Genomic DNA, 26,008 nt, shown 5'->3' on the forward strand with positions numbered 1-26,008 from the left:
CCGAATTTAGGTTATGACATTGAAGAGAATGTTCAATCTGGGTTTGCTTAAAGGTGGATTCAACCTATTATTCCTCTCTCTTTGGGGGTCCTTGACTCAATCCCAGTTCTACATTATTTGCGAATTTGATAAGCTAAGAAATCAGAGGCTAAATTATTCCTGGAAATCTCAACATCTAAACTCACATCTTCTCTAATCTCCACCCATTCTTTCATGTTCTGCCTTATAAAAGCTTGAAGACTCTTATCACACCCCTCTGACTCCCAAGGCTTCAATTCAATTAAACAAACATTTGTATAGTACTTATTACATGCAAGGCACTGGGGACAGAGATGGAAAAAAACACAAAATAAGAGAAATCTCTGCCTTCAGGGAGCTTATGTTGTAACAATTCTATCCAACCTTCTGGTTAGTCACCATAATTATAAATAATGAAAGCCCAATGACTTTGACAAAGACACATGAGAGACTGTTTACCTTGAAATGCTCCTGCTGTGTGCTGAGAATTATATTGTCCACCTGTAAGACACCAAGAGGTTTATTTATTATGTGAACTACAGACAAATACCTGGGAAATTAAACATGCAACATATAACATTGAACACTGTTGCTTTAAACATTTAGGTCAATTAGATTCAAAATTGCTTACTCATAAGTCTCTCCTCTATAAAACATTTGAGGTTCATAATTTTCTGAGGGTACATACTGAATTCTTTGCTCAGGAACTGCCCTGAGCTGTCGCCTGGAGCCTACCTCTCCAACTGCTTTACGGGTCTTCCAACGGTTCCGGCCCCCTCCTGTGGGGGAGGGGAATGACCAAACAATGCACTTGAGGAGCTGCTTACTGCACTTTATTGCTTACCCCAGTCCTCCCGACCTTCCCGTGTTCCCCCTTATATATCCTGCCCTAGCTCCTTCCATGTTCCACCCTGGAGGCAGAGCTCAGCTCCGGAAGGGGCGTTCCCAGCACCCGAAGGCAGATTCTCACCCCCGGTGGTCTCCGGGCTCACCAGGGGGCCATGGTCCAGAGCCCAGCCCTCTACAACTCCCCCTTTTTGTTTAAACAGGGGTGGTGTCCTGCATGTGGGGGTGTTGCGGGGATGCAAGGAGGGAACGCAGGTCAGCCTTCGCGTCCAGGATAGCTAGTCTAATCAGTGCACAGATACATCCCAGCAAGCAGGGAAGGCAGACGCAGATCAATAGCAGGAATGCAGTAGGAACTAGAAAGGTGGTGAGCCACTGGAAGTTCACCAGGCCATCAAGCCAGTGGATGAGCTCGTTGGCTTCTTGAGCGCGCTGTCGCTAGAACTCGGCACTGGTGTTCCGTAGCTCCTCAATGAACGGGGCCAATTGATGGATGTCCCCGGATGCATTCTCTGCAAGAAGGGTGCCCTGCAGAGCAGCGCATGTACTGGCCCAGTCACCAGGGAAGGAGGTGTTAGTCCTACTAACAGGTAATGGAGTAACGCAAAGTGGGGCATATTTATAGTGGCATGGTAGATGCATATAGAGTTGAGTGAGTTGAAGGTTGTCTCCGAGCCATAGGACTGTGGTGGCCAGGGCTCCGATGGAAAGCTGGAAGTGGGTGTTGATGGAATTTTGAATGGCCCAAGCGCCCAGTTCTTCGTGCATAAAGGTTTGAAGAGTGGACGCCAGGACGTTTACATTCCGCCGCAGTTCTTGGATCTGGAACCTCATAGATTTCGATGGCAAGATTCAGGAGTCCTAATATGATGCCGCCCAGCCCTCGGCGAGTGCGGGTCAAAGGGGCCTTTGGGGGTTTGTGGGCAATGCGTAGCCACATTTCATCAGTTGGTGTGAGAGCAAACTGTTTGGCTTTGACAGGAAGCAAGTGATAGAGGACTCGCCACACCAAGAAAATCAGGCGGTCTTTATACTGGGAGTTGATGGTGTCAGTCAGGGTTGCGTTGAAACAGGTGACATTTTATCTGGGCAACCCTGCTGATGGTGACATGGGCGTGATGGAGGTGTTTTCAGGATGGCAGAGAAGGAAAGCTTCATCTGGTGGGGTGCGCATGGAAGCGTGAAACTGGTAACAAAGTGAATCCTTGCCCTTGGTATGATGATAGCATGTACTGTTGGCATTTCCGAACACCATTTTCCAGGTACTCCCTGTGCTGTCGATGTCACGGCAGTGGGTCAGGGCCTTGGTGGAGTTGAAACATGGCCATATCTCCACTGATGTATTTGTGGGGGCAAAAGCAAGTCCCACTTTCCAGAGTTCCAAGTGTAAAGTCCCATAGGGGGAAGCAACAGGGGCAGGGGCTGGAAGCTGGCAGTATCTCTTGTATTTGGCTATGTGGTCCCAGAAATGGAGCGACACATTGCCTACAGTTGGTCCGCAAGAGCACACGCTGGTGGAACAAGCCTTGAAGGGTCCCCATACATCTCCATATCCTTCTGGACATGGGGTTGGGGCAGAGGTGTGGTTGACATGTGTAGAGTACTGGTGGTACGACTGTCTCTGGGCCTGGGTACAGTTCATCGAGTGGGGTATGGCTAGTAGAGATACGTTAAGTTGAGTAGTGTGATTGTAGATGTCAGGAGCGAAATGTGGATTGGAAGTAACGTTGAATGTTCGTAGCTGCAGGCAATAGTCAGTGAGATAGGTGAGGTTGGTCGCTGTGAAGCAAATAGGTGGTGTATAGGCCACAAAAGTCATGGGGCGCCAAAAGGTGTGTGAAGCGGCGGCCTCGGAAGTTCCCATCCAGGCACCCCCGTTGGACGTAATCTGAGGGACTGTCTCCCACTAACTTGGAGGCATTACCTCTGACAAAGAGTTGTGAGGGTCCATTCCCCCATCCCAGCACTCTCACGGTTGGGGGGTCTTTCATTACTGCCCAATAGTGCTGGCCTTGTTCATCCGCTCGTCGTCATTGGGAGCTGGTGAGGTTGTACCATTTGGAGGGCGAGGCTTGGGCCATGGAGAGACTGAGTTGCAAGAGGAAGAGCTCAGCCATTTTCCTCACCCAGTTCCTCTGTCTCCTGGTGAGCTCTGTGGGTCGGTGGCAGTGCCCCCGACGACGTCGCTGTCATTTCGCCATCTGCTCCGGCTCCGGTTGTGGCCGGCCCTCCGAGCTGTCCTGGTTGGAGTTCTGCTGCCCACCGGGTTGGGACCCATCGTTGATCAGCATCTGTTCCGCCATCTGATTACCCTGTCCTCTAATAACAACTGTGCTGGGGCCTTCCCAGCCACCGGTCAGTGACTTCTACATCACCCACGCACCTGTTAAGCAGGTGGAGGGATGGGGGTCAGAAAGGGATAATTTGGTCTTAGGTCTCGAGGGGACGAAAAAGCGTAAAGCCGGTGTGGTGTTGTCGTCCCAAAAAGTCAAAAAATTATGGGTGAATACCGCCTGGGCCAGCAAAGCTCCAGAGAGGCGACCCCTAGCTCCCCCTTTTTGTTTAATGAGGAGAGACTTGAGGGTGCGATTGGCACGTTCCACAATGGCCTGGCCTTGGGGATTGTAAGGAATGCCAGTAACATGGGCAATGGTGAACTCTGAACAAAACTGCGCAAAGGCCCGGGAAGTGTATGCTGGCCCATTGTCGGTCTTAAGGACTTTGAGGGGTCCAGCAAGGGCAAAACAATGAAGGAGGTGCGCTGTAACATGATGGGCCGCTTCGCCAGGGTGTAAGGAAGCGAAAAGAAAGTTGGAAAAGGTGTCAACCGTCACATGTATTAGGGATGAGCCGAAATGAGTGACGTCCATCTGCCACACCTCATTGGGGTAGATACCACGAGGGTTAATAGCGTGGTCCTGTGGAGGTGGGCGAAAAGGGACACAGGAGGTACAGCGCTTGACAAGGGCATGAGCTTTCTCTTTGGATAAACCATAGAGGAGGTGCAAGAAACGGGCGGACAAATGGAATTTAGAATGCGCTTGCTGGGCATCGGCCCTCATGGGGCATACTAAGGCCTTGTCCACCACATCATTACCTTGATAAATAGGGCCAGCAAGGCTCAGGTGAGAACGAACATGGAGAACGTAAATAGGTTGAGCACGAGCATAAAGAAGGGTTTGCGCATCAACCAGCAAAGAGGCCACTGGAGATAGACGGGGATTAATAGCTGCCGATGGCAAGGCAGAAAGGGCTGCAGCACAATACAGGCTGTCGGTTATAAGGTTGAATGGGATGGCCGGAAAAAGCCGAAGAGCTTGGCAGATGGCATAAAGCTCATTTTTCTGGGCAGATGTGTGAGGAGTAGAGTAGACCTTCAGCAGCTTACAGTGTGGGGCATAAACAGCTGCACAGCTGTTCTTTGTGGCGTCCGTGAAAACATTAGGGCCCGAGACAGGCTGAGAAGACACAACACAAGAGGGAGGAGATAAGGGTAGTGCAGTCCATCCCCGAAGGAATGGTGGCAAAGGTAATGAGACAAAGACACACATAAGACAAGAGAATGGCCCATTCTTCATGGTGATCCGCATAAAGGCGGAGGACCTCTTCGCCAGTGGGAAAATTAAATTGCAGGTACAGTCCAAAGATTTGGAGACCGTGCTGAGCAATGTCTAAACAATATTGTGCCAAAAGGAGGTACTTATTGGGAAGGCTCCTTTTTGCCTTCCTGGGATACAACCACTCTATCGCCCCATGTCGTTGGTAAAGACAGGCAATGAGAGAGTCAGGGTTAAGTATGACGGCATAAATGGGGCTACTAGGGTCATACTGCACAATATAGCCGTCAGATTGATGTTGGATGTCAGAAAGGGCCCTCTTGGCCGCGGGAGTCCACTCCCTGGGGGAGGTAAGGTCACTGTCCCCCTTTAGGATGGCATACAATGGTGTCATGAGGTCCTTGGGGATGGGCGTTGTGGCCCGTAACCACTGGAGAGAACCGATCAGTTTTTGGAAGTCATTCAAGGTACAGACTTTCCGAAGGTCAATATTGGGTGGCTGCCGTGAGGCACGACCATTCTGTAGGGTGTGGCCCAAATAAAGGTATGGGGCCGTATCTTGTATCTTAGGTGGCGCCACCTGGAAGCTGTACTCTGCCAGACATTGCAGCGTCTCTTCTACGAGAGCTGGTAACTTGGTCGCGTCTGGGGAGGCAAGGAGAATATCATCCATATAATGAAGGATGACGGCATCTGGGAAGGTGTCTCTTATGGGGGCTATGACAGCTGCTATGTAAGCTTGGCACATACTGGGGCTGTTAGCCATCCCTTGAGGAAGCACTTTGAACTGGTATCTGTGAGAGGGACCTTGGAAATTCAGGCGAGGAACCGAAAAGGCAAATTTATGGTGGTCCTCGGGATGTAAAGGAATGGAATAAAAACAGTCTTTAATGTCTATGATCTGTGTACAATAATCCTTTGGTATAAAGGCCAGAGATGGAAGCCCAGTTTGTAAAGGGCCCATGGGCTGCATGCATTGATTGATGGCACGGAGGTCTATTAACATTCTTCATGTGCCAGCCTTTTTCTTGATTACAAATATGGGAGAATTGAAGTTACTGGTAGTAGGTTCTATATGGCCTGACTCTAGCAAGCCCTTCACTATATGTTCTAAGGCGGTGAGCTTTTCTGCACTCAGGGGCCACTGTTCTACCCACACAGGGAGTTGGGAAGTCCATTCTATTTGTGGGCATCTCACCACACGAGTGGCCCCAATCAGTTTTCTGCCATGTGTTCTGGGGTGACTAAGCGCACCTGCATTTGCTCAAGGACATCTCGGCCCCAGAGGGCGGACGACAGCCCTGCTATCCTTAAAGGCCTGAATAGTCCAGTTTGTTCTGCATGATTCCAAGTCAGGTGCCTGGCCGCCTTTCTGGCTATCTGGTCTCCTCCTATGCCAGCGACTGTGAGAGATAAGGTCTCAAGAGGCCATGTGGGAGCCCATTGTTCTGCGTTTATCACGGAGAGATCCGCTCCGGTATCTAACATGCCAAGAACAGGGCGTCCTTCTACCATAAGCGTCATCATAGGCCTCTGCTTATCTACAACTTGGCACCAATTTATGTCCGGGGTGTTCTCTTCAACCCATGGGAGGGCGATGCCGCACCCGATGGGCATCCCCGGAGGTAAAGTAACAGGATAACAGTGGGGGTTGGTGATATAGATAGCAGAACCCCCTGCTGGGAGTAATTGTGTATGTACAATGCCGGAAAAATACCCGGTAGGCCCTACCACTAATCGGGGGAAGGAGGCCGAAGGGATGTGGATGGCCGTCGTGTCCCATGGCTTAATGACAACGTCTAGTCCCTCTCCTTCCCCTTCTGCTGAGGTACATGTTAGTACTTCAGTTGTTTCAACTCTCGGCGATACCTGTTGTCCAAGCCTGTTGGGAGTGGCTGAGGTCCTATCGGAATCTCTGGGACTACTTGGATGGGACAGCTTTGAGGTTGCCAGGGTCGGGGGCCCCCACGAGGAGGGCCCCCTCTCCCGTTTCCCAGCACCGAAGCACCATACTGCCTACTCCAGCACCGGTTGGCAAGGTGCCCCTTTTTGCCACAGGACCAGCAGCTGGGGTTAGGGTTTGACCGGCAGTCCCTGCTCCAATGCCCGGGCTTGCCACAGCAGTAGCAGTTGCTGGCAGCCCTCCTTCCATTTCCGGCGTCCTGCCTGCCATGAAGGCCGGAGACTATCCCCTGAGCTAAGGCAGTAGCCATGGTGGTTAGCTTGGGGTCCTAGCTGAGCGTACTCAGGAGGCGGTCCACCACGTCTGCCAGAGAGGCAGTTGAGCTGAGACCAGCCAAGGCCTTCTGCTAAGGGCTTCTAAGCCCCTCCTTCACAATTTGGTTGATAACCAATTCAGTGCCTGCTCCCTGGCCAAGGAGGTGCTGTACTGTTGTTTGGACCCTACTGACGAAGTCAGTAGGGTTTTCTTCAGGCCGCTGCTTCAGGCCTGTAAGCCTGGAGCGGCCTTCTCCTTGGGCCTCTATCTTAGCAAAGGCCCGCATAGCGCAGGCCATAACCCCCGCAAACACTAACGGGGCATAGTCATATTGGCTCTGAGGGCCACTTCCCAGTGCCAGTGAGCATCTCATAGGCATCATCAGCATTAGTAATGTCCTTTTCCTCAATGCAGAGGTCGGCCTCTCTCTTACACAACGCCTCCCACATTATATACTGGCCAGGAGTAAGGACTGTTTGTGCTACATCTTTCCAATCAGCGGGGGTCCATGGCCAGGTGGAAGTGGCGTTCTTTAGTAATTGGGAGACATATGGGGCCAAAGGGCCATATTTCGCCACTGCTTCCTTTAGGTCTTTGAGTAATTTAAATGGTACTGGCTCATGGGCTCTTTGCCCCCCTGGGGTGTCTCTCACTGGGAACATCCGTGGTACGGTGTCCCATCCTTCCAGGGTCTCCCCCTTCCTCATGGCCTCCTGGAGGATCCTAGCCACTACACTCCCTCCAGGGGGCCTACGGCTGTGCCCGAAGGCAAAGTCATTGGGCAACGCCAGCGCGGCCAGATCAGCGGCAATGTCCTCCACCTCTTCCTCTCTGGGGTGGCGTCTCCCTGGTTTGGGCCTTGCGCCAGCGCCAGAGGTACTTCCAGGTTGCCTTACATGCTGCGCAAGGGAGCCGGGTGATGTGCCAAGCTTAGGGGGGAGACTTCCGGCCTGGAAAGTTTGCTGCATCATAGCCCTAGGCCGTGTGCCATCTTGCTGCGCCACAGCCCTAGGCCGTGCGCCATCTTGCTGCACCACAGCCCTAGGCCGTGCACCATCTTGCTGCGCCACAGCACCCAAAGGACATGGGGGTGCAGTTGGCTGGGGCCTCCCTTCCTCCTCAGATGTTTCCCCTAAGGAGTCCCCCACTTGGGTTGCACAGGTTGCGGCCACAGCAGGGCGCGGTGTGCCTTGGAGGACTATCTTAATCAGCCCGTACATGGTGAAATCCATGTCCGTTAACAGACTGGGCGTAAGCTTTTCACAGGACGTCATTTGTTGGCCTACCAGCATCCAATTGTTCTTTGTAATCCCCGAATATTCTAGCCATGGGGATATCTTCCAAATATGCTCAACAAAATCTTGACAGTGGCTTAAGTGGGGCTTAATTCCTTCCTTCTTACACAGCTTATATAAGTGACTAGCAAGCACTGCCTTCTCCTCAGGCTTGATCAGCGGGATGCTATACCCCTGACCCATGATTCCCGTCTAACTGTGAGGTGCTGCTGAGCAGCGACTTCTTCCCGTTCCCTGCAGGGCTATTTGCGCTGTTAGTCAGCAACTTCTTCTCACTGTGTGCATGGGGCTCTCTGCACTGTCTAACAGTGACTTCTTCCCGCTCCCAGCGGGCTCCCTTTTCCCACCGACTGACGGCGAAGTGCTGATACACAGCGACTTCTTCCCACTGCAAGCAGTGGGGCTCTCGCACTGACTACCAGTGCCTTCTTCCCGTGGTCAGCAGGGCTCTCTGCACTGCTTAGCAGCGACTTCTTCCCAATGGGGCTCTCTGAGCTGATGAACAGCGGCTTCTTCCTGCTCCCAGCGGGGCTCACCTTCTTTCTCGCTAACGGGTGTTTGGTCCTTCCCCCCAACTATGGGGGGCCTACGGTCCCTGTTCGGGCGCCAGCTGCTCAGGGCCTGCCCTGAGCTGTCGCCTGGAGCTTACCTCTCCAACTGCTTTGCGGGTCTTCCAACGGTTCTGGCCCCCTCCTGTGGGGGAGGGGAATGACCAAACAGTGCACTGGAGGAGCTGCTTACTGCATTTTATTGCTTACCCCAGTCCTCCCGACTTCCCGTGTTCCCCCTTATATACCCTGCCATAACTCCTCCCATGTTCCACCCTGGAGGCAGAGCTCAGCTCCGGAAGGGGCGTTCCCAGCACCCAAAGGCGGGTTCTCACCCCCGGGTGTCTCCGGGCTCACCAGGGGGCTATGGTCCAGAGCCCGGCCCTCTACAATTCTTGACTGAGTAAGCTCTTAAGAAGTAAAAATCAATGCAGTTGGAAATACAGAGAAGCTGTAGCTTTTATAACCTTATTTTACATAGATGCCTGAGGCTCAGAGATGCTAAATCATTTGTCCACTATCACACTGCTAAGAAATGTCAGAAATGAGATTTGACCACTGGCTTTCCTGATTCCAAGTCTAACTCTATCCATTATGTCACATTGCCTTTCTAGAAAAAGTGAATTCTTCACTTAAAAAATAGCACTTTGGATAATTTGTGTTTATAACAAATTTCACACACAGAGACAGACAGATAGACAGACAGACACACACACAGACACACACACACTCCTCCTTTGGCAGGCAAGGAGAGCTTATATCATTAAAACTGGTTGTACAGAACATTATCTAATCTTACATTTCATTTTGTTTAGATAACCACAATATTACTTATAAAACATAAATAAGTACTGAAAATCATTATAAAAAAAGATTACAGTGTCTTTCTATCAAGACTATTATTTTTAATTTCAATTCATTAACATTTACACCTTCTATTCATTTCTTCAAGGACTACTAATGACTAAGATATAAAAACATCTACAGACAGATTTATGTTTTTTTCATTAGATTATAGAAACTGAAAATAATTTGAGCCAGTCAGGCTCAGGCTTCCTAATTTTCCAGCATTGGTCTTCATCACTATAACCTCACCAAGAATATGGAACTCAATAGAACTCAGCCATTTGTGTTTTCAGTTAGTGGTACAAAGGCAGAGAAAAATTGCATGACAGTCCAGAATGCTATTCCTGGAGACATTGGCGGAATCTGTTTCCAGGACAATCTCTGCTGGGTAGACTTGGCTACTTAGAAACCCTAGCCCATCTTCCTCTGGATCCTATCCCTGAATCATGTTAGCCCGTGGGTCTTCTGGAACACCAGTCTTTTACATTCTATGCTCAAATTTTTTTTTCCTTTTCTGACTTAGAAGGATTTGTCTTGTAATAGCAGCTTAGACCTGTTAACATTTACCTTGAAAAGAAACAATGCTATTTCAGGACTATTCCTGTTTTAATCTGAGACAGAGGAAAAACAGCCACAAAGAGTACAATACATCCTTTCAAATATAAAGAAAAGTTCAGTAAAAAACAACTGTCCTATTTATTTAAATCATGGTGTTAAATAGTGTAGAAAGATGATTTTGGCTGAATGAATACACCTTTTAAAATTAAATTAGAAATTTTTTGAAAGGAACATAACTTGTCAATGAAACAACATAATCTTATGTAAACAACATTTAAAATTCATTAATTCCATTCAGTAAATTAAATTAAAAGTGATAAAAACAAACAAGAGTAACCATGTAACTTTCTAATAGTGCAGAAAGGCTTGAGAAGAAGCTAAGATTCCATCTAAAAGGGTAAATGTAGAGTATCTAGTCAGGCTAGAATTGTGTTCAGGGGTATGTTGATCTTTGGTTCTGAATGAATGAACATTAAGACAGATTAAAAATAACAGTCAAAATGCATCAAAAAAACACCTTTTGCAGGAAGAAAAGTGATATTTGAGGTCTGAATTAGAGAAGGCAGAGCCATATTGATGAATTTAAATATCTACTTACAGTAATCAAATTCATGGGTTAGTTATTGAAGAATTCATAACACTTAGATTCTTTCAACAAGAACTAAATGAAGCTTACATGCAAACTTGAGGAAAATCTATAGGACCAAAACTGGACATTTTTTTTTGCATAATTAAAAAATCTTTTTTCCATTAATGGGAGCTGATCCTCCTCTATCATGACAACAAAACTTTGTTCATACTAAACAAATAACCATAACCAGGAGAAACCTGAAAGATCACCTACTTCAATCCTTAATCTTGAAAGATCTGAGGCTCAAAGTGAGGAAGAGACTTGGCCAAGGTGACAATTTTTAGAAGACCCAAGACTAGATGATTTGTTGAATAGGCGTCTGATTGAACTAAGTTTCCTCTCTGTCTACTAAGAAAAAGTCTGGGCAAGTCAGCCTCAGTAGCAGTGAGGTGGTACAGTCAATGGAGTACTGGACTTGGGGTCAAGAAGACCCTAGTTCAAATCCAGAATCAGACACTTATTAACTGTATGAGCCAAGGGAAGTCACTTATCCTACGTGCCTCAGTTTCCTCAGATATATGATGGGCATAACAGTACCTAACTTGCAGTATTGTTGTGAGGATCAAATAAGTTAATATTTGTACGGTATTTAGCACCATGCCTGACAATATGTAGACACTATGAATGTTTATTCCCTTCCCTTCCCCTCCAAGGACTTCAGTAAATTTAAGGTTCTCCTGTACAATACACAATCTAATCTAATAAAAAATAAGTAATGAATTTACCACTAATATTCTTGGAAATCAAATAAACAGAGGACATATTCATTAAAAAACAATTTATAAAGAGTTACATGATAAAAAAAGTGCTTACCTTGCTTGTCCATGGCTGTTAACTGGTTCTAAAAGACAAAATATTGTCATGTAAGACTTTAAAGTCCAAAAATTATTTGCTTATAAGTACCCAAGTTTCACATATCTCTTGAAGCACAGGTTGTCATAGAAAGTTGACAAATAAAAATCATTTCTATAAATAGATTGTTTCTTTGTTAATATACAATAGAGATGTCCACTGAAATCTGATTCTAGAGCCATACTGTGACATGGAAATGATTCTGGAGTCTTCAAGTCTGTGCCAGTAAGCTCTACCAAGTTATATTAAGTTGGAAGGGCTTCAAGTATAGCTGATGAGCCTTGAGTCTGTTCCTTCAGAGCTAGCATGACTAAATTTAGAGAGGCTCTTCCTCAGGTTGACATCAGGGCCATGAATATTTTGGCCACAGTCCTTCCTGAACACAATCTAAGGTTGTAGATTGCGCCTTAGTTGCCCTGCCAGAGTGCCCACATCAATGAAACTACAGATATTTGAAGCGCTAAAATGTACCACTCACCTTATGTAAGGAATTGAAAATTACCAGGGCTACAAAGTTTGGGAGCAAGTAGAGGTCATGACTACAGGGTTAGCATCATCAATTTTGAGTGGGAAGGCAACTCCAAGACCATCTGATTCAACTGCTTCCTTCTGCATATGCAGAATTTGAAGCTCACTGAGTATAAATGACTTGCCCAAAGTTTGTCTTCTACCACCTCATACTCATTAGACTGGCTAATATGACGGAAAAGAAAAATGACAAACGTTGGAGAGGATGTGGAAAAATTGAGACTAATTCACTCTGTTGGTGATGCTGGGAACTAAACCAACTCTTCTGGAGAACAATGTGGAACTATGTGTAAAAGGCTATAAAACCCCGCATGCCCTTTGAATCAGGAATGCCACTGCTAGATCTGTATCCTAAAGAGATCAAAGAAAAGAGAAAAAGACTCTATTTAGAGCAACTCTTATTGTGATGGCAAAGAACCGTAAATTAAGAGGATTCCCATCAACTGGGAATGTCTGAACAAGTTGTGATGTATGATAGTTACAAAATACTGTTGTCCTATAAGAAATGACAAGCAGGTTTCAGAAAAACCTGAGAAGACTAGTATGAATTGAAGTAAAGTGAATTGAACAGAACCAGAAGAACACTGTACACAGTAATAGTATTATTGTATAGTGATCAACTTTGAATGACTTAGCTTTTCTAAGCAATACAATGATCCAAGAAAATTCTGAAGGATTTATGATGAAAAATGTTTATCTACCTTCAAAAAAAGAACTGATGGAATCTGAGTGAAGATAGAATTGTACTTTTTTAAAAAGTCTTGATTTTTCTTGTTTTGTTTTTTTTTTGTTTTTGTGTTTTCTTTTGCAACATGGCTAATATGGAAATAAGTTTTGCATGACTTCACATGTAGGGTCTATATCAAATTGCTTACCTTCACAAGAAAGGGAGAAGGGAGGGATGAAGGTGAGAAATTTAGAATTCAAAATTTAAGGAAAATGAATGCTGAAAGTGTTTTTTTAATGCATAATTGAATAAATTAATGAAATAAAAATGTATGTTGAGGAAAAAAAGAAAAGTACTTTAAATATGGGCCTTCCAAAAAGCCTAGGGGCAATTACTGTTGGATATTTGAACACCAGTTTAGGAAAGAGAAAGAAAGGGTGCTCCTGAAGCCTAATAATTTGAATGTTCATTGCAGAATACTGTAGAGAAAGATCAGTCATACAGAAACGAAGATAAAAAATAACAAAAAAATATTTACTTCATCTCTGGGCCATATCATATGATTAGATACATTCTTCTCCCCATCTGCTCCCTGCTTATCTACCAACATTTTTGTTTCTAGGAATTATTTTAGATGAGACCTCCACTGCATTGGGTTTAGCTACATCTCTGCATTTTCCTTGAATTAATTTGGATCCATAAATCGTATATGAGGTGAGTTCTAAGGCAGGAATGATGGCAAAATGATTTGTTTGAAGTCTGTTCCTCAGTTCTGACATTTTTTTTGTATGATGGACTTCAGAGTCTGCCCCAAACCTAAACACTGTGGGTATTTTTTCCAGTGATAGGAAAAGGAGTCCCATTCAGCAATGGCAGATGCAGTAGTAAGAAAGTTAAGGCAGAAGAACTAAAATGTGAGACCTAGCTACTCAAACTGTTCACCTCCCACCACAGCTGCAAGCTGGGATACATTTATCATAGGGAAATTGGTGACCCAGTACCCAAAGCAATACTCTTCTATCTCCCTGGTAGGCAAAGAAATGAAACAGAAAAAAAAAATTGTGTCACTGAGACTCAGAAATTCATTTACGCTTTAGATGCTACCTTATTCTGAAGTTGCCTCACTTCCTTCCCTTTTTCTCTGACTTAACAGCAGAATCAGCTGTACATATACAACTGTTAGCTTAGGAATACCAGTCCAAAGGATTGGGCTCATCCTGCTTTTATCTGTTGTCTTCAGGCATCCTCAGGGTAAGAAGGAGGTTATTGCCTGCATCCAAGCTATTGGCAGCATCCACAGTAAAACTGCTCTCCCTCAATCGATGAGAAATCCACACAGAGGTGATAATTGAACCACAGAAGCAGATAAAATTGCTAAGGTAGAGAGGTATACCTTACAAGGAGGAAGGGAGTAATGAAAAGAATCTTGTGGGATGCCTGTATTTAATGGATTGGAGGATATTGGGAACATAAAAGGAGGAGTCAAAGAGATAGAAAGTGAATTTGGATGACAAGGACTCCGAGAAGATGTGATAAAAAGTTTCAAATGCCATAAAAAGTCACAAGGAAGAAGAGTGTGTGTGTGTGTGTGTGTGTGTGTGTGTGTGTACACAATGGAACTTGTCACTTAAGAGATCAGTGGACCCCATGTACAAAGCAGTTTCAGTACATTTCTGAGAATGGATATCAGATGGTTAGGAATTAAGGAATAAATGATTGAGAAAATAGAAAAAGTAAAAGTAGTCTACCCTTTCAAGATGTATAGCTGTAAAGAGGAAGAGAGAAAAGGGATGTCCAGACTGGACTACTTTTTAAAATTAAGATAAGGGAAATCTAGGAGAAGGAAAACTCTAATATAATTTATAAGTTGAAAGAAAAGGGTCAGTGGAACAGAGATTAAAGATAGAAGGTGATAGGATGGGGGTGGCGAATGATGGAATATGACCCTTAAAAAGCAAGTATGTATAGGATCAAAAGCACAGGTAGATGGGTGAATCTTAAGAGAGTGGACAGATCCTGAGAGGAGACAGAGAGGTTAAGGTCTGAAAAGAATATCTGAGAAAATTCACAAATATTGACTTTGATTGAAATAAAGTTCGGACAACTCATCTTCCGAACAAAAGGTGAAAGAGTGCAAAGTTTTGAACAGTAAACTTTAATCTAGCATTTACTGTATGAGAGACACTGTGCTAAGGGCTCAAAATCCAAACCATCCCTGATACATCAATAGATGGATAGAGAGATAGAGATAGAGAGATAATATTGGTTATTGGTTGTTCTCTGTTTTTAAAGAGGACCAAAATGACATCACCATGATAAAGTGAAGTTTCAGTGTGTCCAACTATGATGGATCGGACTGATATAAGCTTGGAATGCTCTACCACAGGTTGGGCACAGATAGTCCATTGAATTTTGGGGGTGGATACTCCAAATTTGAGCAGCCTACATTTCCTTTGTGCTGCCTCAATTCTGCTTTGCTCATAGAGCACAGTGCCCTTTCTGATATGGGCGTGCCATGCTGAGTGGTCCTGTGCCAGTGCTTCCCATGTTGCACAGTCAAATCCAAAGTTCTTGAGAGAGACCTTGAAAGTGTCCTTGTATCGCTTCTTCTCACTACCATGTGATCGCCTGCCCCCTGTGAATTGTTCATAACATAGTCTTTTTGGCAAGCGTACATTTTGCATTTGAATAATGTGGCCAGCCCATTGGAGTTGCACTCTCTGAAGCATAGTCTGAATGCTTGGCTGTTCAGTTCGAGCAAGATATAGATATGCACACACACATTTATAGCTATATTCATATATACACATATACACATACATACACACATGCATATATATGTATTGTTTATGTACATATGCATGTATATTATTTTTGTGTATACATGTCTGCATATATCCCTGGCATATATATATATATATACACATATACATGTATAAACATACATATATAAACATACATAAATATGTACATATTTACACACATGCATATACATATATATGTACACATATATATTATTGAGGAAACAAAAGGTGTGCATATAAGAATATGCATCATCATAATATATTAGCTAGTATTTATATAACACTTAAAGGTTTGCAAAGTTCTGCACATATTATCTCACAGATCACATAACAACAATTTGAGGCAGGTGTTGTTATTAACTCCATTTTGCAGATGAGGAAACAGGCTGAGAATGGTTAAATGACTTGCTAAGGTCACATAGCTAGCAAATGTCCAAGGTAGAAGCTGAATTCATAGTAGTTTTTTGGAAAGAGTGCATTAGCAGCTCTCAGGAACAGTTTCACAAAGGAGACTGCATTTATCTGAGGAAGAAGTGAATGCATTCCAGAGATGGGAGGAAGCCAATGCAAAAGGATGGAGATGAGAAATGGAAATTCATTTGTGCTGAACAGTAAGCCAGTAAGAGGTTGAATACAAGGAGTGAAGTACAAGAAAATAGGAAATGTAGGAAAAGGCCATATTAGAAAGAGCTTTAAATACCAAAAAGAGGAGGAAAAGAGGAGAGAAGCATATATAGACCATCCTCTCTGAAGAAAACTTGCTATACAGTGGCATACATTTGTAATTCATAGTCTGGGTAGGGGAGATCAAAAGCACGATTGGTCTGATGGAATAGAAAGTATAGAATTTGGTTATGGTGGTGTTAATCCACAAAGTATACAGGACATAGATAACAAAAAGTTGAGTACAATAAGTCCTCATATGAGAGTATTTTTCAGTTTCCTTAACGTGGAGTATGACTATATATGGGAAGGAACAAGATTTAGCCCAAAAGATGTTTAGGAAAATCAAGCTCATTACTTCATCAGTGGTTCCTGTGACCTCTATGGCCTTTTACAGATCCAATACATTACATGTCTAACTTTCTGTAATTGTCAGTGTCCCTTTGGTAAAAGGGTAGCTAGGTGACCCACTGGATACAGTGCCAGGTGGGAATCGGGAAGACTCATCTTCCTGAGTTCAAATCTGGCCTCAGACACTCAGTAACTGTGTGACCTTGAGCAGCTCACTTAACCCTGTTTGACTCAGTTTCCTCATCTGTAAATGAGTGGGAGAAGGAAGTAGCAAACTAAGAAAACACCAGATGGGGACACAAAGAATCAGACATGCTTGAACAATGTCACCTTAGTCATAAAAATGATGAACATATCATCTATTAACAAACAGGATTGGCTAATTGGATCAAATCCTACCTCTGAGACTTACTACCTTTGTGACCTGGACCACATCATTTTACCTCTGTAAGCCTCAGTTTCCTCATCTGTAAATGAGGTGGCCTCTCAGGTAGCTTTCTAGATCTGTGGTCCTATTATCACATTCAACCAAAGTCATTCAAATATAAATGTGCTACATAATCTCCAAGGTCCTTTCCTGTGTTTCATCAGTCCCCTCTTTCAATGAAGTTGGTAGGAGTTTACTCCACAAAATAGGGGTACTAAGGAGCTTAACCTATTTAAGATGGAATTTGAATGGATTGCTCAGGACCCTTCTTTTTGTTGATTCTTTGAATGTCAGAAAAAAGACCTATAAACAAGAGACAGTAAATGATTTCCCTAAAGAAAATGAGGAGTCAGGTAGAAAATGAGGCCTTATAATAATTGAGATTTTTAGATGGAGGAAACCAGCTGAAAGTCAGAATAAAAGATTGAACTTGAAAGAGAAGGCCACAAAGATAAGCTGGCTCCAAAAATCTACTTGATGAAAATAGGTTTAAAGACTACCAATGAGAGAGCACCATCATATTTCCAATCTTTGTGAAATATGTTTGATATAAATAACCATGGAGAATATTCAGGCAGAAGTACTCAATTGTTTTGATAATTAAAGTTGGTCAGAGTTTAGACTTTAACCTCTGAACAGCAATCAAAAAGAAACACTTTAATAGCTCTACATTAGCAGAATTCTGAGATCATTTTTTTAAGAGTAGACTAAAATGGGAACTAAAAAAGAGCTGTTTCCTTCCAGTTTTAGGAAAGGCAAGTTTGGAGAATATCCAGAGGAAGATGTCCAGTATGACAAGGAAATCATACTAAATAAGTATCAATTTAAGGAACAAAATTTTTAACTTGGAGAACAGAGGACTTGGCAGGGACATGAGAGATGGATTTGAAGAGCTATCCTGAGTTCTGCTTGGAGCCAGAGGATAGAACTAGGAACATGGATACAAATTGAAGAAAGAATTACAGCCATCCAGAAATGGAACACATTGCCTTGGGAGGTGGTGAATTATTGGTGACTTGAAGCCTTTAAGTGAAGATTGGATGACATTTTTTAGGGAAATGTTCAAGAGGAAATTCCTACGTAGGTATTGTTCCATCAAGAGAACTTCTGAGGTCCTTTCTAGTTCATGAGATTGTGTGACTTTCTTTTGTCTTGTTTTAATAGCACAGTACACTAGATGTTAGAATAAAGATTTAGCAATTGGCTGTTGAGTAACTGGAGGCTGAAATTTGATTTTTCAATTCCCTATTGCATTAAAGGTTTGACAATTGTGCAGTGTCTCCAGTGCCAAGTTACAGACTAGAACAATCCCACAATTAACCTTTCTATTTCATAAGAATACATGTCAGAATAAAGAAATCTGACCCACCCCCTTTTTCCAGGAAACTGAATCCTTTGCACGAACTGTGGAGTGAAAAAACAGCTGTGGATTTTAGCAATATTACAAGAGTACTAACTTCTCTATAAAGACCTGAACTCCCTCCCCAATGTGCTTGTCTCTTCCCCCACCCCCAATCCCTCCATTCATTGTCTTTCTGTTAAAAGACTGCCAAGGGAGGTAGCATATTAGCTTGGAATTAGGAAAATCATATATCTAAAAATATCACTATATAAACAGAAGACCTTGATTACCTTAGGGGAGACATTAAAAAAAAAAAGCAAAGCAAAATTAAACACAAACACACACATGCACATGCACATAAACAAACTACACATTCTTTTCATGCATGCTATGTCTTCTGAGACCCTAAGATTTACCAATTTCTTGGGCCCAACTTATTGAATTCAGCAACTCAGAGCTTTCTCAAGAGAAAGGAAGAGATTTCAGGACAGAAACAAAGGTAGATTATTTCCAACACTCATCTGTCTTCTTCAAGATTTAAGGCCATAGCCTGGGTTCATGTTATTGCTGTTCAGTCATTTCAGTGGTATTCAACTCTTCATGACCCCATTTGGAGATTTTTTTGAGTAAGATAATGGAGTGGTTTGCCATTTCCTTCCCCATCTTTCACATAAAGAAACTGAGGCAAACAGGATTAAGTGACTTGCTCAGGGTCACACAACTAGTAAGTGTCTTAGGCCAGATTTGAACTCAAGAAGATAAGACCCAGTGCTTTATGCCCTTTGTCAACACCTAGCTCTCTGGAAGCCTGAGTTCAAAAGAAATAGAATTAGAAGAGACTTAAAAGAGATCTAGTCCAACCCCCACTTATTTAAAAGATAAAGAAACTGAAGCCTAGAGAGTTAAGATTAGTTAAGCACTCAAGCTGGCAGTTGAAAACCAGGAATTGAATCCTGGTCCTTGGACTGAAATTTACTAAAGATAAATTGGTTATTGAAGTAGAAATGGTGGAAAACTTGAATGGAAGTGACTGTTCCATTTTAGAATCTGGAGAAGAGTGAAAAATGTGTTGAAATGTCCACTGGATTTTGGACAAGAAGATTTCCAAAAGGTTTAGAGAGAAGAGGCAGATTAAAGTTCTCCAAGGGAAGTTAAGACCAAAGAGAAGAGAAAATTTGCAGAATGAAATTTTAAAAAAAGAAAGAAAAACAATTTTAATGACAGGGAAGGGGAGAATTGCACATGAAAATTGAACAACATAGATTTTTGAAAGACAAGCAAGGGCAGGAAATAGGATGAAGACCATGGCTAAATATGATCTTGTAATAATGCTGGCATTATTGTGCAAGTTCAAAGTTGTTGTTTATAAAATAAAGGCCAGGGATGAATTAAATGGCATGGCAGATGTAAATAGGACGTTATCTTGCCAATAATGAATTGTGTGCAAGAATCAAAACAAAAGGTATCAAAGGGATATGGATCAGGAAAAAGACATAGGATGGTTAGGTGGTGAACACACAACCCAAATGTTTTTATGTAATGCTAATCACCATAGAAAATGTTCTTAGTATGTTGAGTGGACCTTCTTAGTACTTAGAGGATAATAAGAATCACAATAGCATGTAATCTGAAAAAAAAAAGGAATTCCACTGATGAAGTCACATATCTATAAAATTATTAGGGTCTATGGTCAGATTTCAGGGAGTTCATGAACTTGGAATGGAAAAAATCTTTTTTTCATATTTTCACTAGGAAATGTGATATTTCTTTCTATTATGATTACAAAGAAAACATTCTGAGAAAGGTCCATTAAATTTTCAAAAGGGTTCACAGCATAGATCAAAAGATGAAGAGTCCCTACCTGAGAGAATCTGAGAAGAAGAAAGAGGAAAGTTTTGTGCTCCTATGAAATAATGCAATGTCCTTCATATAGGAAGGGGCCAGTGAACCGAAAGAAAGTAGACTTTGATATTTTTTCCTTCTATGATAATGGACTTGTGTTGCTCCATGGTTACTCTTTTTCTCCTGTACATCTCAACAACCAATGACACACATATTAGAGATGGTTGGCTGGTGTGAGGTTGCAATCTGTAGTCGTGTGATAGGAAGAAATTACATGTAATATACAGGAATTGATTTTGGGATCCCATATGTCATAGGATGATGCTTCAACTAACTTTAGCTAACTAGCCTGATTAACTAGTTAACTAACTTGGTTAAAAAATCAAAAATTCAGAGAAGCACAGAACTGAATTGCAGGAAAGTGCAGAATATTACAATTGGAAGAAACACAAAGACCTTTTGTCCAATCTTCTACTTCAAAAAAAAAAAAATTCCCCGTGATAATCCCCAACAAATAACATTGAATCTTGGTTTAAACATTCCTAATGAGGAACTGACTATCTTAGGCAGCCACTCCCACTGTTGTTTGACAAATAATTGGTGGGAATTTTTCATTATAAATTTTCATTCTTCCCCAAATCTTTTACCCATTTTCCATCACTGTCTTCCTCTGTGACCAGAGATAATAAATTTCATTCCCTTCTATGTGATGCTTTCACAAATATATGAAAATAGGGGAATTTCTCATAAAAGAGAGATGATTGAGTTAGGGTTCAGAATTTTTCCTCCTTTCTCACTCCTGCTCACTCACATGCTCCTGAGTGAAGCTGGAGAGGGTCATAAAAAAAAATGTTTATTGGATCTGTTACAAAATTATATTACATAATTTCAACTGGATCTTCTCTGATGCACAGCAACACTTTTATACCTTCCTAATCAACTGACTATCCCACTTGCCATAGTGTCTCTTCCAAACTTTTTTGGCCTTCCTCAAACTTCCCATTCCTTGCCTACTCTTAGTTCTCTCAGCTGAGAATTTTGTCTCATATTTTACTGAAAAAAATTGAGGCCACTCACCAAGAGTTCCTTCTTCTCCCCTCCTCATGGCACATCACTCATATGTGTGCCTACTGGTCTTATCTCTTCCATCACTCCTGTTGCATATAATGAGGAGGTCCTTCTCCTTGGCAAGGCAAACCTTACTACTTTGGAGTAGTAAGTAGTAAACAAGTATTACTGTCAAGGATACCATCATCTTTCTAATCATCCAGGATTTTAATCTAGATGTCATCCTCAACTCTTTACTCTCTCTCTCTCTCTCTCTCTCTCTCTCTCTCTCTCTCTCTCTCTCTCTCTCTCTCTCTCTCTCACACACACACACACACACACACACACACACACACACACACACACACACACACACACCACCCCTTCTAATGTGTTTCTATGTCCTGCTAATTATTTATCATAGGTACCCCTTTATCTCCTCAGACATTGCTATTACTTTAGTCTAGGTACTCATCACTATATGCCTGGAGTATTGCAATAGATTGTTAGTTGGTCTCTGTGCATCAAGTCTTTACCGACCCCAGTCTATCCTCTATTGAGCTGTCAAATTGATCTTTCTAAAGTGAGGAGCTGACCATGTAGGCCCCTTATTCAATAAATGTCAGTGGCCCTCTGTTACCTCTAGATCAAAATAAAGTCCTCCAGTAGACAGAGGACATAACTTGGTTTTCTTTTGCTTCTAAGCCTTCTTACACCTTACTCCCTTACCCCAAGTACTCTGTGCTCCAGTAATTCTAGTTTCCATGTTGTTGTTCTCACATAATACTCCATTTTCACACTCCAGGAATTTTCACTGGCTGCCTCCCACTCCTAGCACACTCTCCTCATCTGTCTCTTGGATTTCCTGGCTTCTTCTGTGACCCAGCTAAAATCCTACTTTCTAAAAGAAGCTTTTCTCTAGCCTCTGTAATATATTAGCTCATTCCCTCTGATATTTCCAATTTATCTTGTATATATCCTGCTTGTATGTAATTGTTTACATATTGTCTCCCAACCTTAAATGTGAGCTGATGAAGATCAGGGACTATCTTTTGCTTCTTTGTGTGTATCCAGCACTTAGCACAACACCTGGCACCTAGAATGTCCTTAATAAATGCTTATCAAGTAATTGATTTATTATCATCATTATTGTGGAGGTGGAATCAGCAAGTCTCGAATCAATAAGCCTTGGCAAATGATTGGATATGGATGGGTGGATGGGACTAGGTTAAGAGAAAAGAAAGTCAGGAATATAACTTTCGTCATTTTTGTTCAGTCGTGTCTCACTCTTCATGACCCTTTTGGGGGTTTTCTTGGCAAAGATACCGGAGTGGTTTTACCATTTCCTTCTCCAGTTCATTTTACAGATGAGGAAACTGAGGCAAACAAAATTAAGTGACTTCCTCAGGGTCATACATCTTGTAAGTGTCTGAGGCCTACATTTGAACTTAGATCTTCGGACCTTAGAACTGTCACTTAATGCACTGTACCATCCAGCTGCCCCTCAAGAAGCCCTTTCTTAGTAGATTAAATTCTAAAAATAAAATATTAATGCCAGCTGAGATAACTAAGAAAGATTTTTAATCTTATTCTAATTTTTCCAGTGGCTGAAGATGCAGAATAAGTTGTTTCACCTCTTGCTAAATATGTATCTTCATATAAAAGTGAGGTCACTGACTGGAAGGAAAGCAAAGGTCTCTTCCAGCTGTAAAACTTTTATTCTTTAGGATTTCCTTTCCATGACATACGAGTCATTTCACGTATACTATTCCGGTAGCACCAAAGTAAAGAAAAAGCTTTTATAATCTACTTAATCTTACAAAGAACAGGCTGACTCAAAAGTACACAAAAATAAATTAGTGTACATTTTTCTTTTATTTATGAATTTAATAAAACATGAACTTAATGAACATTAAAAAGATTTGTGTCATTTGGTTGTATCCTTCCTTCGAACTATTTTCCTCTGCCTCTCCTCCACTTCATAACCATGCTCCTAGAAAAAAAAGAGGGCTATGCTCATTGTCTTCTGCACGGGTAATGCATTTGTGCTTATTGTTAATATAATTTTGCTTCTTAATGGGAAAACCATCCCCACCTATTAATGGCCCTGGGACAATTTGTAGGAAACACATGCCTTTTGTTAATGAGGAAGTTCTCAAGGGCTGTGATGTCCTCTGGTTCTAAAAAAAAATGTTTAAATACTCTGAGGTGAAGCTTTTCTGGGGGCTTACTGTCTGGAAGTGTTTGTTTAGCCAGATGAGACTGTGAAAACCCAGGTGTTGTTGCTTCCCTCTCTGGTAACTGTACTTGTATGGTCAGACAATTATCTGTAGATCTGTGATGAATGTCATACAGTTGGGAAGTGCTGTCTGTTGATTTAGATTTCTTTGTATTTTCTCTGAAGTACAGGGTGCTGACTTTTTCCCTGAACTAAGTAAATGAACCGTGCTTGATAAAAAGTGATTGTTAACCCCTCAAAAGTTGCGTTTCCTTTTAGAAAAGCAGATCAAAAAACCTGGCATAGCAAGCCCCCTTGTGAATGTCAGGGTGCTTATTGTTACATTATGTTGATGAGGATGGGATCTGCATAAACTAAAAGGAAAGCATGGGATTTTGTGAGACTGGGAAAATTGTCTATTGTTTCCCAGTTGTGGTGGCTATTGTTCTGTGGAGTCACAGGAGGTAGGGATGGCCAGAGTCAGGGCTCAGGTGAGTTAGCCCAGCTCCTGATTGTGCCAGAGGAGTGAAGGCCCTGAAAGTGTATTGTATTCAGAAACCAGACCAGAGAAGTGAGAGCTTGGAATGGAGCCTTGGACCAGGTACAGAAAACTGCCTTCCTACTGACCCAGCAGAAGTGAACTGTCAGTGTGCCAACCTTGGAGAGGTGAGTGGTGGAACTCAGTGGTAGTTGGAGTGGAGAGTTGCCCTGCCCAGACCCAGGTCGGAGCTGGGAGTGACTGGCCCCTACTGAAGGGAGGAGGAACCCAAGAACTCAGAAATCAGCCCTGGGGTAATATTGGGTCTGAGCAGCAAGGCACTGAGTATGCTTTTTTGCAGCATTCTCCTGGGACAGTTTGGGAGTGAATTTGGGGGGTGGAGTTACTTATGGTGGGTGAGGGAAAATGCCCTGCACCTCCCCCCCTCAAGGAGTCTTCCTGGTGGGTTTGTTGCCCAGCCGCCCCTCAGACTTGGAAGTGGGGGCTGGAGCATTGTTAAGACTGGGATTTGACTTATTGGAGTCTATATCTGAGAGTGCCTGCAATAGCAGGGTGGGATGGACACACCCCAAGAGGAATTTGCTTGGATATTTCTATTTGGGATGGAGGAAGGAGGAGCTGGCTGCTCTCTCCTCAAAGAATGATGCGATGTTTGCATATACCTTTGTGTCTATTTAAAGCCATATGGCCACCCTGGTGATGAGTTACTGTTATGTATTTTGTAAACGTGAATTATGTTGTATTTACTTAAGAAATGTTAAAAGTTGCCCATGTAATGGCTGTGAAAGGTCTTGGGCCCTAATGTATTGGTAGTGCATTTTTGCTTATTGTTAATATAATTTTGTTTCTTAATGGGAAGATCTTCCCCACCCATTAATGACCCTGGGAAGATTTGTAGGAAGGCACATACATTTTGTTAATGAGACACTGGTTCTCAAGTGTTGTGATACTGTCTGGCTCTAAAAAAAATATTTAAGTACTCTGAGGTGAAGCTTTATTTGGGGCTTACTAACTGGAAGTGTTTGACCAGATGAGACTCTGGGAAGCCACTAGGGAGCCCTCTGTCTTTGAAAACCAGATGCTGTTGCTTTCCTCTCTGGTAACTGTGTCTGTATGGTCAGACAGTTACCTATTGATCTGTGAAGTATGTCAGACAGTTTAGAATCGCTGTCTGTTGATTTAAATTTCTTTGTAATTTCTCTGAAGTTCAGGGTGCTGACGTTTTCCCCTGAACTAAGTGAATGACACATGTGCTTGATTAAAGTGATAAACCCCTCAAAAGTTGCCTTTCCTTTTAGAAAAGATCAAAGAACCTGTGACAGCAGCACCCCCACCCTGGGTATGTCAGGATGATTACTGTTACACCTTCGTTTCCTTCCTTTTCAACCTCTTGCAGCCTGGTTCCTGACTTCACTCAGTTGCAATTGCTCTCTCCAGTTGACCAATGATTTTCAGTTCCCAAATCAAATGACCCTTTTTCTCAATCATCACGCTGCTTGAATGCCTGAAACTTTTAACACTGCTGACCACCCTCTCCTCAGTCTTCCTTTCTGTATCATCATCCATATTTTGTCCCCTCACTTGGATAAACACCAAAACACTTCCCTGGGTCATCTTTTCTTCTCTGTGACCACATAAACTTCCTCTTTATGTTTTCTCTGCTGATAATTCCCAGATCTATAGATTCAGCCTTGGCCTTTCATCAACAACTGCCTCTTGGATATTTTGAATCAGATGCCCTTGTATGAATCTCAGATCCAATATGTCTAAAATAGCATCCTTTTCCCCCCACAAAACTCAACCTTCAGAGGCACAGCCAAGATGGCTGAAGAAAGGCAGGAACTCACCTGAGCTCTCCCCCAAACTCCTCTAAATACCTTTAAATAATGATTCTAAACAAATTCTAGAGTGGCAAAACCTACAAACAGATGGAGTGAAACAATTTGCTAGCCCAAAACAACTTAGAAGGTTGGCAGGAAAGGTCTTTTGTACCAGGGTGAGATAGGAGTGCAGTCCATGCCCTAGAAAACCAGGAGCAGGCTTGCAGGTGAATGAATCAGTGGTGGCAGTGGTGTTGTCCAGATTTCTCAGTGCACAGACAGTAAAGGAATTGGACAATAGGTCAGAAGGAGATTTACAAGGGTCCCTTTGCCAGCACCAAGAGCAGGATTCTGTTGCATTCATTGCTTATACTTGGTTCAGGGCTGCAGTCCTCAGTCCTAGTTACAGTGTAAGGAGGAGCACTAGCATA

The 26,008-nt window shown here is 42.9% G+C and overlaps 1 protein-coding gene across 4 annotated transcripts in view; it reads right to left on the minus strand.

The window, feature by feature from the left end:
• Positions 1-26,008, minus strand: part of LOC140509998 (phospholipid scramblase 2-like) — a 60,944-nt gene that overhangs the window by 25,436 nt on the left and 9,500 nt on the right. For 3 of the 4 annotated variants that reach the window (XM_072618233.1, XM_072618236.1, XM_072618232.1), the window contains 2 exons: positions 11,331-11,358; positions 478-519 (listed from right to left, as the gene is read on the minus strand). In XM_072618233.1, coding sequence (XP_072474334.1) covers positions 478-519; positions 11,331-11,343 — 55 coding nt within the window. In that variant the 5' untranslated portion in view covers positions 11,344-11,358. Of the gene's footprint in view, positions 1-477; positions 520-11,330; positions 11,359-21,070; positions 21,196-26,008 lie in introns of all 4 variants that reach the window. The other variant, XM_072618235.1, reaches the window with a different exon arrangement.

This window comes from Notamacropus eugenii, chromosome 6, assembly GCF_028372415.1.
Source record: "Notamacropus eugenii isolate mMacEug1 chromosome 6, mMacEug1.pri_v2, whole genome shotgun sequence".
In the NCBI taxonomy this organism is placed as follows: domain Eukaryota; kingdom Metazoa; phylum Chordata; class Mammalia; order Diprotodontia; family Macropodidae; genus Notamacropus; species Notamacropus eugenii.